Source organism: Balaenoptera borealis, assembly GCF_965194805.1.
Source record: "Balaenoptera borealis genome assembly, chromosome: 11".
Lineage (NCBI taxonomy): Eukaryota > Metazoa > Chordata > Mammalia > Artiodactyla > Balaenopteridae > Balaenoptera > Balaenoptera borealis.
Window position 1 is genome coordinate 15,182,047 of NC_138868.1, and position 14,767 is coordinate 15,196,813.

The 14,767-nt window shown below is 50.0% G+C and overlaps 1 protein-coding gene across 2 annotated transcripts in view; it reads right to left on the reverse strand.

Annotated features, from left to right (window-relative positions):
• The window catches only part of CRY2 (cryptochrome circadian regulator 2), a 31,803-nt gene that overhangs the window by 2,860 nt on the left and 14,176 nt on the right, over positions 1-14,767 (reverse strand). For both annotated transcript variants that reach the window (XM_082341811.1, XM_082341812.1), the window contains 6 exons: positions 9,627-9,767; positions 8,171-8,482; positions 7,803-7,954; positions 7,478-7,680; positions 7,059-7,151; positions 5,774-5,915 (listed from right to left, as the gene is read on the reverse strand). In XM_082341811.1, coding sequence (XP_082197937.1) covers positions 5,776-5,915; positions 7,059-7,151; positions 7,478-7,680; positions 7,803-7,954; positions 8,171-8,482; positions 9,627-9,767 — 1,041 coding nt within the window. In that variant the 3' untranslated portion in view covers positions 5,774-5,775. The remainder of the gene's footprint in view (positions 1-5,773; positions 5,916-7,058; positions 7,152-7,477; positions 7,681-7,802; positions 7,955-8,170; positions 8,483-9,626; positions 9,768-14,767) is intronic.

Sequence of the window (14,767 nt, forward strand, 5' to 3'; positions counted from 1 at the left end):
AGTGCCTCTTTAAAATATTTTCAACAATTTTCCCTTTAAGCTTGTACTATAATAACCTAGCCATATTTTTTCACTATGAATAAATATATTTGTTAAATATAAAGTGTACATATGTTTATTGAAACATGCTGATTGTGATATATATTTTATACATAGATCTCTCTCTGGCCCCTATTGTTAAGCCAAAGACATGACTATTCTTCTGAAACTGAAAATTTCAGGCTTGAAGAGTATACACAACAGGTCCTCCTACCTACTACCTCCATTTCTCGTGTTTTCTCCACCTTCAGGAATGGGGGAAGATAAAGAGTGCTTTAAGATCCTTAGAACAAGGGCTCTTACTCTGGGGGTTCCTGGATCCTTAAGGGGTCCAAGGATAGGCTTAAGGGGCAGTCCACGAAGACCAGGAAGAGAAATGTGTACATTTCTCTGTGTGTGCAAATAGGTGCAATTTTCTGGGAAGAGGCTCCATCCTTCATCAAACTCTTCAAAGCATGGGTAACCCAAAGAGGGTTTAAGAACTGATGCCTAAGCTTAGAAGATAAGGGGGTGAGGTGCAGTCAGGTGGCTATAATAATAACAATTCATTCAGACCTATGCTGACTTGGGTGTGGTCTAGCTATGGGGCAGACTCATGAAGGGAAGTGGCAGTGTCCTGGCCTCAGATAAGCTCCAGTGACCCACGACCCTCTATGATGGGTTCAAAAATCCAAACAGAAAACCAAGGTTTGGAAAAACCAGCTTACCCTTGTCTACAAAGCTAGTCAGAGGCCTGTTCAACTAGTTACTCAAGTTGCTCCATCAGCAGATAATTAGATGGTCCCTGTGCTCTTGTTCTCAAGCTAGGGCATAAGTCTGCAGAAAAAGGGGGCTGGGGAAATCACATGAGGCCTTGCAGGAAAATGATGACAGCAGCACTAAAGGAAAGGGAAGAACAGCTAGGGGAGAGGCACTAGGGAAAAATCAACTCATAAAACATGCACTAAAAAAAAAAAAAAAAAATCAATCTCACAATTGTCCAACTCTTTCAACCTGTCATTAATACAAGAAGCAGAAGTGGCTGGAACATAGAATCAGTTAACGAGCGCCTCCCTCAGTGTGCCGATGTCAGTTAGGACAGCCCCCCTGGGTACCAGTGCCCTCACACCCTTTCCCACCCACTGGATGCTAACAAGAAACCCAAACCTGCAAGTCCACCCTTCCGCAGCTCCCAGCCCAGGAGGGGCGTGTGGATACCGTGCACGCGTGAGCATGTGTCAGCAGAGGAGACACGACAGCTCAAGGTCGGGAAGAAACTTTGTTTGGAGCCTGTAACCAGGTCTCACAGGTCACCCCTCCCCACCACACAGGGTGAGCCACAGTGCCCAAGAGCTCGAGAGGGGCAGAGGGTTTGCTGCCAGCTCCCAGTTAGGAGCAGGGAAAGCCAGAGGTGCAGCTGGGCCTGGATGGGGTACAAAGCTGGGCTCTTAGCTCAGTCTCATTCCTCATGCCAACTACACGCTTGCCCTTCCTGCACCACAGAAGTCACACGGCAAAGGGGAGGGGACGTCCATTAGTCAACAGCTACTTAGTAAGTGCCAGGGAAAGTGTGAGGGGATACCAGGTCCCAACTAACTTCCTGTCTCAGGAACTGAGAGACGGAGAGGTGAGAAGAACCTGTGTGAAGGCTCCCGGGCGGTGAGCAGCAGGGTTTCTGACCACCACGCGGCCTCCGTTTCCACTGGGCGGCATTTTACAGATTGCCCAGTGCCTTTCACACACATTATTTCACGTAAGGAAGGATATACATGGAACAAATGTCAAAAAGACAATGAAGAGATTCCAGAAATCAGGTTTTCCTCAGCGAAGCCCCAGGGCTAACCGAGCTTGGGTGAACTCCGGCGGAGGAGGGGAAGAGGTGATCCTTGCCATGAACCTTTTATATTCAATGGGCTTCTCTCAACAGATCACCATGTACCAGCAGAAGGACAAATGGATCACGTGAACTGTTAAAATAATTAGACCAATAAGAAAAATCTGTACACAATTCGAGCCTGATGGAATCCTGAGCAGTCAGCAGCTTTGGGGATTATGGGGAAGCAGCTGAAATGAGAGCTATTTGGCGCTGGCTTATTTTTCAGTTTAGTGAACACTGTACAATAACCAAATACAGAACAGATACTGATGTGGGTTTGAGGTAAACATGGAACCGATGGATATCAGGGTATGTTTTCCCACAAGATCAGTTTACATCTTTGTCTGGCCCAGGCCTGAGGCATTAGAAATAACAGAATCACAAAACTATAGAGGCTGGAGCTAAACATGGCCTCAAAATGTCCATGATGGAGCCTTCAGGCTGGTAAAGAATGATTATTCACACCTTACAGCTAAAGCATCTCAGAAAGGTTATGAATCCTGCCCTAAGTCACACAACTAAAACTGACAGAGAGGAGAGGGGGAAGGGTCAATACGACTGTATCAACACAGGCCCTGTGGCCACTGCTCTGTGGTCCATCCAGCCCAGCGTGCTGGCCCTGACCGAAGTAACAATAACACGGTCAAATACACCCTGAGAAGCACATGCAAGGTGGTAATGTGATTTCGCCTGCGTGGTGCGTTTTACTTATTCAAAGGCTTTTCACATATGGTTTTTCATTTTCTTTCCCCAGGGTGTGTGCTCGATGGGAAGGGCAGGTGACAAGATGCTATTATCACTGTTTTACTGATGAGGATGCTCCACATCTTTAGGCCCAGGCGCTGCCACCAGTACACAGCGAAGCACACGTTTCACTCAGAAACTCTTTTCTCTCAGGGTTTCCAAAGAACATGAGTATCTGTCCTGTCCTCTGACCTCCTGGTCCTCACTTCCAATCAATTAGCCATGATTAAGGGCTAAGCCTTGAGAATCAGTCCTTAAGATCCCAATAGGCTGATGGCTATCTCCTGGACTATAAGGCAAGGGACCAGTGCTGACCTCTGCACCCTTGTAATGTCCACTTGGAATCACCACCACAGACTCTCAGCTGGCTCTCTCCCCCCACCATTTCTTCTTAGGTCCCAGCCCAATGCCTGGTTAATCTTCCAAAAATGCCAGTTTGATCATTCACTCTCTTGTTCCAAAATGCTCCTTAGTTCCCAGAGAGTACACCAAGACTCCATCTGCCTGACATTTAAGACCCTCCATGATCAGACCCAACTGTAACCTTATGTTCTTCTAAAAAAATAATAATAACAATATCCATAATAATAATAATAGCTACCATTTTATTTATGAACTTGTAAGGCAGGCACTGGGCTAAGTGCCCTGTATATTACGTAGAGAGTTATCGACCAGTATCTACACTTCCTAGCTAACAGAATCTGGATTTTGTTCAGCGGGTCATGGATGTGGCCCGGACAGTGTGTCAGGAATGGTCTAAGTCAGTGATTCTCAAAGTACAGTCCCAGAACAGCAGCATCATCAAACTGCTACGAACTTGTTAGAAATGCAAATTCTCAGGTCCCACCCCAGACCCACCGGATCCGAACCTCTGGGGGTGGGGCCCAGCCATCTGCGGCTTAACAAATCCTCTAGGGAATTCCATTGCCCACTCAGGCTGGAAATCAATGGTCTAACCAATCGTGACCATCCAGATCCCTATTTCCCAGCTTTGGGGAGGCTTTGTGACTCAGTTCTGGCTCATGAGGCCAATGTGAAAAGCTGGGGAAGGGGTATCCTGGGAAAGCTTTTATTTTCTTGATGAAAAAGGAAGAGAGGCATCCCCTGACAACCCTCATAATATAAAACTGCAACCTCCACTGTGCCCCAAACTTTCTACCTTCTTACTCGACTTCATTTTTTCTTCATACCACTTAGGGCTTCTTGACACATGATGTATCTATTTGTTTACTGTCTGTCTCCTCCCACAAAGATGCACCCAAGAGGGAAGGGACTTTGTCAGTCTTGTTCACAACTATATCCAGTGCCTACAACGGTGTCTGGCAAATTGTGATCACTTGACATATGTTTATTGTATGAATGAGTGCAGCTGTCTCTGAGTTTCCTTCTCTTTCTTGCTTTGAACAAGGAGTTGATGGCTGAGGCTGTGGCAGCCACCTTGAGGCCAGGAAACAAGAGAATCTCAGAAAAACTGGCTCTGACACTGTTGAGCCACCAAACCAAAACTAGCAGCACCCAGCTCTGGGCCTTTTGTTCAGTAAGAAAACCAAATTCCTCTTTGTTTTAGACACAGTAGTCAGGTTTTCTGCAACTAGCAGCCCCACACATCACTGACACATATATTTCATCATTTAATCCTTGCAACAAGAACCTAATTTTCGGTGAGGAAACTGAGTCTCAGAGCGGTTAAGTAATTTGTACAAGATCATGTAATCATTAAGCTGTTTTTCTTGTCGGAAATGCTCTCCTTGCTGTCTAAATCCAGTTCATCTTTTGGGTCCCCTAGGGTAACCTTCTGTGTTGTACTCCCTGATCACTCTGGCCCACCGATAACTGTCTTGTGATAGGCTGGTAGAGTCTGTGTCATTTGTCCAGGAATTACAGGTTATTTGCCTTGTTTTTCTAAGCAGACTATTAAACCCTTGTGGATGGGCATCGTACCGCATTTTCTATGTCTTATGCTCCCCTTCCTCACACACTTCCTGGCAACAGTTTCAAGATGAATTGGATGCCGTTACCTCTGAGGAACCATGACCCAGACATTTAACCTCTCTGTTCTTTAATCTTCTCACCTGAAAGTCAGAGTATCACCCTGGAAAGTTCCAGGTTTGTAAGACAGAATGAACTTTGCTTAGTACCACAGAGTTAAGAGGCAACTAAGAGAAGAGTACCTAAGGTTGCCGGTACTCCCAGAACAAGATAACAAATCTGTCCATCTGCAACGTCTGAGACAAAGAGCCTAGTAAAGAAAAGGGCACAAGCATCAAACACTCGCCGTATCGCCGGCATTCAAGTCTAGACATGCAAACCAGATGGCCTCACCTGGCTTGAAGTAGAAGGGTTTTTAGAAAAAAGAATTGGCTCCGTGGAGAAAATCACCCTCCAACCTAATGATGCAGACATGGCACATAAGGAACAGCCCAAGATGATGACTGAAAAGGGACAGTAATTTATATCTCCCCCAGAAAGGCATAAAAGGCCCTCTTGCTCTGGGGAAGGAAGAGCCAGGTTTTTGTTTTTGTTTTTTGAGACATTCAGGGGGCTTTCAAGGAAGATGAGCGCTGCCAGGGAAGTGCAGAGCTGAAGCCACAAGAAAGGCACGAATGGAGGAGTGGCTGTAAGAGGCACAGGTGATAGGGAGCCTGGGTCTTCTGGTCCCCAGGTGGGGCTGGGCTAAGTGAGCCTCCAAACGTCCCTAAGCCTGAATTCTGAAGGTAAGTGCTGCCCTCTGCTGGCCAGCCTACAGGACACAGCCTGTCGGGGCGATGGCAGAGGGGCCTGGAGCACCCCCAGACCCTGCCCTGGGACTCTTTCTCCCACAGCTTCACATCGGGTCTCTGCTTTCTTTTTCTGGATTTGGCTCACTTTGATAGGTAGCAAGAGTCAAACTTTTTTTTCTCTTAGCTGGCAAAGAAAGAACAAGGCTTTATCTTTAAATTCTCTTTTTAGTATTAGAAGGTATAGAAGTCAGGATGATAGAATTTGAGCTGAAACCCTAGAAAAGCACCCAGTCCCTAGCAGGTTTTAATCTAGTTTGTGGGTTTTAGCCTTCAGCTGGCAGGGCAGCTCTCCACACTCACCCCACCTCTCTCCCACGCCCGTCCCTGAGGCTGACTCTCAGCTGCTGTCACTCACTCTCAGACATCCTTGCTCGGCAGCTCCGAGGGGGGCAACTTTGCCACCCTGGCCCGTTTGCTGAGCTCTTCACCAGGTGGCTCCTCCGCTGCTCCCAGCTTGCGTTTGGGGGACGCTGGGCCACTGGGTAGTGGTCTTGGGCCTGTAGGGAGGCAGGTCAAAGTGTCACACAGACGCGTGTGGAGCCAAGAGGACGCTCAGCTGGGCAGCAGCAGCTCTCCGGGGGCAGGGGCCTGCCCATCAATGCAGCCAGCACGCTGCTTCTCAGACCTGCCCCGTGGCTGTCCTTTCAGCAGTGACTCTGCCTGGAAACACCCAAGGAGAGCATAAGCAGGCCTGCTGGCAGTACAGCCAGCTTTTGGGCCCCAAATCGCACGGGCTCCAGGCCAGAGACTGATCTGGCCTGTCTGCCATCCTTGCGCTGAAGGTGAGGCATTCCCTCTGTAACTGGCCTCCTGAAGCCGGAATGAGCAGTGCCCTCACCTGGGGAGCCAACCTGGCTGGGCAAACGAGAAATCAGAAAAAGCCCTGACGTTCTTGCCGGTCTGAGCTTGCTGATCTTCGTCCCGGGGCCGAAGGGCAGAGGTTAAGAACGCAGCAAGGCCATCTACTCCTCTCCCGCCACCTGCCTGGACAACTACAGTCGCCTCCTTTCCGGCCTCCCTATACTCGGGGGCGCTTGCCCACACTGTGCCCTCCACACAGCAGGCAGAGTGAGCTTTTTAAAACATAAACCAGGTCACGCCTCTGCCCTGCTGACCCCCGTCAGTGCCTCCTCCCTGCACTGACAACAGAACCCCGATCCTCCTCGTGGACGCTGAGTCTACACGCTGCTACTCCTGCTGTGTCCATCCTCCTCTCGTTCCAGTTCCTCACTCAGAACACACCAGCCCCACTGGCCGCCCTCCTCTCCTTCCTGGAATGGGTAAGCTTGTTTCCATCTCTGGGTCTTTTCTTGCTATTCCCTTTGCCTGGAATGCTCTTCCCCCTGTTCTTAGAAGGCTGGCTCTGCTCACTACGTGGGGCCCTGGTACTACATCTAAAGTAACCCCCTTCCCCAGCCCTCTTTTATCAGGTCACTCGACTTTATTTTCCCCCAAAGCACTTGCTATCGGACATGATCTTGCACAGCTCCTTTACCATCTGTCTCCCCAGGTGGAATACAAGTTCTATCGGGGCATAACTTGGTTCTGGCCTCCATCCTCAGCCCTCAGTGACTGAAGTGGTAGTAGCTCTGCAGTGCCCTCGGGGTGGGCACAGGCCACGGGAGGCCAGCTGTACTTACCTGCACTGCTCATGCTCCCAGCCTGGCTCGAGCTGGGCTCTGCCACTGGATTGCTGAGGTCTTCCATACAGGAAGGGACAGACGCCAGCAGACCTGGGAAAGAGGTAGGGGAGTAATCAGAATGCAATCTCACAGGACCGTACAGGGCCCCAGGGCAGGTAGGTACAAGGCAGGGGGTGCTGGGCCATGACATCAAGGTTCCATCGCCTCCCACTGGCCGCAACTAATTCAGAGAGGCCTGATCCAGCCCAGCCTGTGTGGTCTGTGCCCGGGAAGTCAAGTCAACAGCCTGGAAGACAGCGCTCGGCAGCCTCCCTTTGCAAACATCTGGGAATCTCTGTCTACGCCCCCTGAGCCTGTAGGTGTTGTCCTTCCCTTCGGGGAACTAGGGGGTGGCAGTGGGAGTAGGGGCTCCTTACAGAGTCCCCGGTAGCGGGAGAGCTGCTGGTAAATCTGCTTCATCCGCTCAATGTTGAGCCGGCTGGTCTCGGCATGGTTGACGATGGGCCGTGGGTAGTCCACACCAATGATGCACTTGGCTGCCTTCTGAATTGACTCTGGGGCATTCCAGGGCTCATAGATGTATCGAGAGGGGAACCCTTTCAATTTGGGCAGGTATCGCCTGAAACATACACACCAGAGGACCCATCAGCACGCTGGGAGGCTCCTTCAAAGGCCAAGCATATCTCACCCTAGGGGGAAGCCACGGTGGTCAGAAACCAGAGAGCTGGTCTGCATCCTCACCTGATGTAGTCTCCACTGGGGTCCGTGCGGCGGCCAAAGCCCACCGGGCAGTAGCAGTGGAAGAACTGTTGGAAGAAAGCACTGCAGGACAGCCACATCCAGCTGCCTGCGTTCACGCTGAAGTCTGCATCCAGGAGCAGCTCGTCAAATACCTAGATGCAGGGAGGGTGGGACAGTCAGCCTCCTTGGGGACCTACGGCCATGGTTCCCCCCAAGTCACCACACACCCTGTGGAGAAGGGAGCCAAAGCCTTCTGCTGAGGGCAAGCCAAGAAGGATCTGGAGGGAATCTCCTGGACCCAGGGCTCCCAGCCCATCCCCCAGCCCAAAAGGGGGCTGCCCTGGGCTGCCCGCTGAGAGACCACTCACCCGGACCCCGCTCTCCCAGCTGACCCAGAGGTCCCCGCGCGTGAGGAAGCAGGCCACAGCGTGCCGGGCCAGATGGTGGATCCAGCCCTCCTGCCTCAGTTGGGTCATGATGGCGTCAATCCAAGGGAAGCCCGTCTTGCCCTCGGCCCACTTGGCCAGGGCCTCAGGGTTGCGATCCCAGGGGATCTGGATGCAGATGGGGTTCCCCTCCATGCGGTCAAACCTGGGGTTGTTGGTGGCCGCCGTGTAAAAGAACTCTCGCCACAGGAGTTGTCCAAACAGGGAGAGCGGGGGGGTGCTGCTCCGCTTCACCTGGTGGGGTGGGACAGCACGTGGATACAAACGCTTGCCCAGCTACCAGCGCCGTGCCCCTCAGGACTTCCCCACAAAGGAATCTGGAGCTGCCATGAACTTGGTGGCTCCAAAGCCCCTAGATGCGTGGAGGGACCCTGCCCCAGGAGAAGCGGCAGCGCGTGCTGCAGACGGAACCCTGGGCCCTGGCTGTGCCCACTACTGCTCTGAGCCTGAGGGTAGCTGCGGAGCAGCAGGCAGTGGAAAGGGATAGCGCTGCCGGGCTCTGCACTGGGAACCAAACTCCCAAACACTGGTCATGATCCTCGTCCTCGACGGTCCCTGCTGGGCTCCACTTTCTAAAACGTCAAAGTAACTTTTCTCATCAGCACACGTAAGAAATGCTCAGTCTAGATTTTGCTTAAATAAGTTATGCCCAACAGCCTGGATCTGGGGCCATGAAAGAATTAAGACATCAGACTGCCAAGCAAATAATAATCTTCCTAAAATCACAAGATTACCCACCAAGCTGGCAAAGTTACCCCATGCCACAAAATCCGGATATTGGCAAGAATGAGGAAACAACGTGAAACAATGCAGACGCAAGGATGAATCTGATGAATCTGAATAGCTGGATGTGTTGTCCTCCCTCCTCCTGGGGGTGGGTGCATTACTACAGGGCTATCCACCTATTGTCCGTATCCAGCCCTGCATTCAGCCCTCCGGGTCATTTCCTCATCACTGATGGGCAACTGCCGCTCCTAGGCTCCCCTTTAAATGCTCTGGACACAGCCCCATAGAGGGCTACCGTGCTCTTCACCTTAGAACTGGCACCAGCCTCAGCCTCCCTGCCTCCCACCCTGACTGCTCGGCCCCCAGCCACCTGCTACCAGCAGAACTGCCACCTCTGGGGTCACACCCTGAGGTCGGCTTTTCTGCCTGCTCTGCTCCACTTGAGAACCCGGATTTTGTTTAGATCAGCAGTTTGGGCTGTGCTTGGCTCTGCCACCTCTTGGATGTGGCTTCTTCCTCACCTTCTCTGGACAGTACGCACACTTGAGCCAGAGGGATGGCCTCTCTTCAGGGTAACTGACCGGCCCAGAAGGCCCTGGTGTCCTCTTGGCTGCAACCGGGGGCGGGCTCCGCCGCCCTCACTGCCCCTTACCTTTTTGTACAGGTCCCACAGGCGGTAGTAGAAGAGGCGGCAGGAGAGGCAGCCGAAGCGCAGGTAGGGGCTCAGGCCCGTGGGGCTGGCCAGCAGGGAGTTGGCATTCATGCGGGGTCTCTCATAGTTGGCAACCCAGGCCTGCAGCAGAAAGAGAAGGCAAAGAAAGGACAGACTTGGATGCTTCAGAGGAGAAAACCTGAGGCACCAGCTAGTTAAGGAATCTGCCTACGGTCGCAGACCAGAAAGCCAAAGAGCCAGGATGAGACCCTGTGCACGTCCTGCTACTTCACGCTGGCAGAATTTTTGATGGAACCACCACCAATCAAACAATGAGGCCCAAGTTCTTGTCCTGACTCTGTTTAATTTGTGCTATGAGCATAAGTTATTTAGTCCCTCAGCTACTTGTTTATTAAATGAGAACAAAATTTCCCACCTCCTGGGGATGAACTAAAATGATGGAAATGAAAGTTTCTGAAAGCACTGAAGGGTCTGTGATTCTACAGAAGAAAGGAAAAAAAAAGGGCGTCTACATTACAGAGGAAGATCTCCCTCCCTCAGTCCCTGCTCTGTCCCAGGGGCCCTGAGGCTGCTACTACACGGTGGCTACCCAGGCACTTCTCCCCACTGTTCAACAGCGCCGAGAAACCCATTCCTGGAAACCCACAGAGTCATTCATTGCTGGGGCCACTTGTCATACAGTATCATTGGCCTTGTTTTTATCATCGGTTGCTGCCGGCAGAGTGCTTTATCTCCACAACTCACTGACACCTGTGTTCTCTCATTTGCTCTTAACAATCCTCTGAGGCAGCATTTGTCATTACCTCCTTTTGCAAACGAGGAAAGGAAGCTCAAGGTGTTATGTGACTCTTCTGAGGTTACAGAGGTGGTAAGAGACAGAGCTGGAGGGACTGACTCCAGATTCCAGTCTTTTTCCACTACCTCTAATAACCATTTTCTCTTTCTCGACTCCTAATGCCCTCTTTCTCTTCGTGATGACTATTTCACAAACTTCACGCCCTCTTTATTCTTTTTTTGGCCGCACTGCTTGGCATGCGGAACTTCCCCAACCAGGGATCTAACCCACAGCCCCTGCAGTGGGAGTGCGGAGTCTTAACCACTGGATCACCAGGGAAGTCCTTTACACCCTCTTTAGACCTCCTATTGCATACTTCCCCACCACCCTTCAGCAGATGACCTTCCTTCCTTATGATAAGGAAATGGAAGCCATCAGGTAGGAAACACCTCAACTTTTAGCCGCCATATCTACAAACTCACCTGCATCCCCATCTACCCCCTGCCCCTCCTGTGACCCTGCCCAAGGCTAAGGCCTCCACCTGGCTCTGGATCCCTCCCCTCTTCCTTCTCTTGCACATTCCATCTCTCCCTCTCTTCCATGTTCACTCCAAGAACATTGGGAAAATGATCTTGTTTCGTTGCAAACAAAACAAAACAAAAAGAACTTCTAGTCACCCTGCGGACTTCTCCCCTTGGGTCCTCTTTCCTCCCTTCACAGCCAGCCTCTCTCCATTTCCTCACGCCCACCTCCACTTCTGCCTTCACCACTCCCACCAGAGTCTCTTGAGACGTCCATGCCACTGAATCCTGTAGGCGTTTTCTGTCCTTGTATTTTTGGACTTCCCAGCAGCACTTCACCCTGCTGACTGCTCCCTGTCTCCATACCCACCATTCTGTTGGCTCCTGGTTGCCATCAGCTGGTTGGCTGTTCTTGGTGTTTCACCAGCTCCACCACCCCTCCCAACTCCTTAAGTGTTGGCATCCCAGGGCTCTGTCCTAGGTCCCTTCTACTCAACTGTGTTCCTGCGTGAGTTCATCCAGTCCCGAGGCTCCCGAGACAATTCCTTTGCAGACGATCACCATGTCTGTAGCTCTGGCCCAGAATGCTCACCTAGACTCCCAAGTCACTCCATGCAACTCCCTGCCAGAGATCTCTACTTGATTGCCTTTCAGGCACCTCCAGGGTAGCAGGCTCTTTTCTTTAAACCACCCTTCCATTGGCATTCCCTATCTCAAAAACTGCACTGTCACTCACCTCGTTGCCCAAGCCAAAAGCCTGGCCGTCACCTTTGACTCCTTGCTCACCAGGTCCTGTCACTCCTACTGTCCAAGTGTTTCTCTAATCTGTCCTTTTCTTTCCATTCCCTATTGCCACCAACCTGGTTTAGGCTAAGATTGTATCTATACTGCACAACTGTGACAGCCTCCTAAGTGACCTCTCTGCATCAATTCTTGTCCCCCCTAATCCACCCTCCACACTGGGAGCAGAGTGATTCTTTAAAATGCCTGTCCCTGAGGACAATACATGCGCTGGGCTTCCTGCTGTTCTTAGGCTAGAGTCCCAAATCCTAAACATGGCTTACAAGCATCCCATAGTGGCCCCATCTTTCTAGCTTCCTTCCTCACCACTCTTCTTTAAGCACCATGCTCTTGCTAGCCTTTACACATGCAGCTCCCTTGGCTGGAGTGCTGCCTTCCTTTCCACTCCCCTTTCCTTGGTTCATTTTGACTCTTCCTTCAAGTCTCAACCTAAAGGCCACCTCCTCGGCAGGTGATCCCTCAGGTGTTGGTTAAGTACCTCTAACAGACGCGAGGTATATTTACCTGCTCATATCCTTGGCCCACCTCTCTTGGAAAATCTTTTTAAGTGAAACACAGATACAGAAACCACACAGATGTGGGGCTTAACAAATTATTCTAAGGCAAACACCTGTGCAACCACCGCCAAAGTTCAAGAATCAGTACTTTGCCGGCCACCCCAGAAGCCCATCTATGTGCTCATCCCAGTCACGGCCCCTACCCTGCCCCGTAAGTGACCACTTGCCCAACTTTTATAATAATCACTTTCCTGGGACTTCCCTGGTGGCGCAGTGGTTAAGAATCCGTCTGCCAATGCAGGGGACATGGGTTCGAGCCCTGGTCCGGGAAGATCCCCCATGCCGTGGAGCAACTAAGCCCATGCATCACAACTACTGAGCCTGTGCTCTAGAGCTCATGAGCCACGACTACTGAGCCCATGTGCTGCAACTACTGAGGCCCGTGCGCCTAGAGCCCGTGCTCCGCAACAAGAGAAGCCACCGCAATAAGAAGCCCGCGCACCTCAACAAAGAGTAGCCCCCGCTCGCCGCAACTAGAGAAAGCCCGCGCGAGCAACAAAGACCCAACGCAGCCAAAAATACATAACTAAAATAAATAAATTAAAAAAAAAATGTTTACATTTTCCTGCTTTTGCAAAGCACATTTGGAAGGGAGGGCTTTATCTTTTCAGTTATTCCTCGCATTTTTAAGTGTTTTTTTCTTTTTTTTCATCCAAATGTGCATCCCTAGGCACTATAGTTTAGTCTTGGCCATGTAAAAGACTTTGAAGTGTTTTTTTTAATTATTAATTTTTATTGGAGTATAGTTGCTTTACAATGTGTGTTAGTTTCTGCTGTACAGAAAAGTGAATCAGCTATATGTATACATATGTCCCCTCTTTTTTGGATTTCCTTCCCATTTAGGTCACCACAGAGCATTGAGTAGAGTTCCTTGTACTATACAGTAGGTTCTCATTATATTTTGATGTGTTAATTAAGTTTCTTTTACTCTATGCATTTCCTGCCATTTCCTTCTTTTCCTTTTATATTTTCTGTCAAAGAATCCAAGCCGTTTGACTTGTACTAATTCCCACAGTCCAGATTTCCCTGTGTACTTACGGTGCAGTTCAACACATCCCTCTGTCCTGTGTGCTGCCTGAAAATTGGTGGCTGGTACCAGAGACTGGCTTCGACTCAGCTTTGATCTCTTTGGCAAGACTACAGGGGGAACATGCCTGACTGTCACTCTCCTTGGTGTTAGCGGTCATTAATGCATTATGTGTCCTCACTAGGGGCTGCAAGATTCCATCATCTCTTTTTCATTTAATAATTGGGACACCTTTATGGAGAGATGCTTGTCCTCAGCTACTACTGGGTAACCCTGTGGTAAAGATCATATTGTTCGCCTCCCCCTTTTTGGTAGCAGCACCTAATATTCTTGCGGTGACCCAACTCTTCCCTAATCTCAGTTCAAGGTGGTAAAGTAAAGCTAAGCCACCTCTGACTCTGGGAGTGGGCTCATTCCCAGATGCAAGTCTGGCCAGAGAAAGCGCCCCCTTCCCTGGCCATAGTGACAGAGTCAGGGACAGTCACATGGCCCAAGCCAGACCAATGAAAACACTCCTTGGGACTTTTTCTGAAGCTTTTGGAAAAGAGGCAGACAACTTCCTCTGGTGGTGCTAAGCAGATTGAAAATAAGCTGCTGGTGACCAGCCTTGCCACTGCTCAAGGAAAGCCTGCCCGAGAATGAAATAATACAGAGGAAAGCAGAGCTGAGATGGTGAATGCATTCCAAGTAGCACTAGTTGGACATCTAGATCCAGCTGTGCCTGAAGGCTACATCTTGGACTCTGGGTTATATGAGTTAAAAAAATCCCTTTTTCAAAGGCCAACTTGCAAACAAGAACTGATTAATATAATCTTCTTGCTCTCTCATTCCCATAGCCCTCTGAACTACTCCTTTCCTAACCCTAAGCATACTGTAATTCCTTGTTTCGTGTCTATCATCTCCTATAGACTATGTTTCTGGAGACAGACACTATGCCTGTCTTTTTAGGCAGTCTTTCCAGCAGCTAGACCATTCTGACATAAGAAAATGCTCGCTTCAGATTTGGAGAATTGAAGAAGTTAAAATAAACCTCCTGAAATGGTTAAACTCTTGCCCATCAGGTACCTTTTGTTCTCCCTGATGTGTAAAATACAGTATTCCCTCGGGCTACCATTGAGTCTGAAGGGCCCTGACATAAGGCCCCACTACAAAAGAGACCCTCCAGGGGTGTTTGGAAAAGAAGTCCCTGACTTGGTGATTTAAAAGGCATTCCTCTACGAAATGCTTTTAAGGGGATAATAATCCCCAGGCTATAGGTTAGCTCTTTACACTTTTAAGTCTCATCATACTCCTGCCACCCCATTTCTGGGGTGGCCTTTGAAAAAGGGATTTTTTTAACTCATATAACCAAGAGTCCAAGATGTCCAGGATTTCAGAGGCAAGTTGGCCTTTGAAAAAGGGATTTTTTAAAACTCATATAACCAAGAGTCCAAGATGTA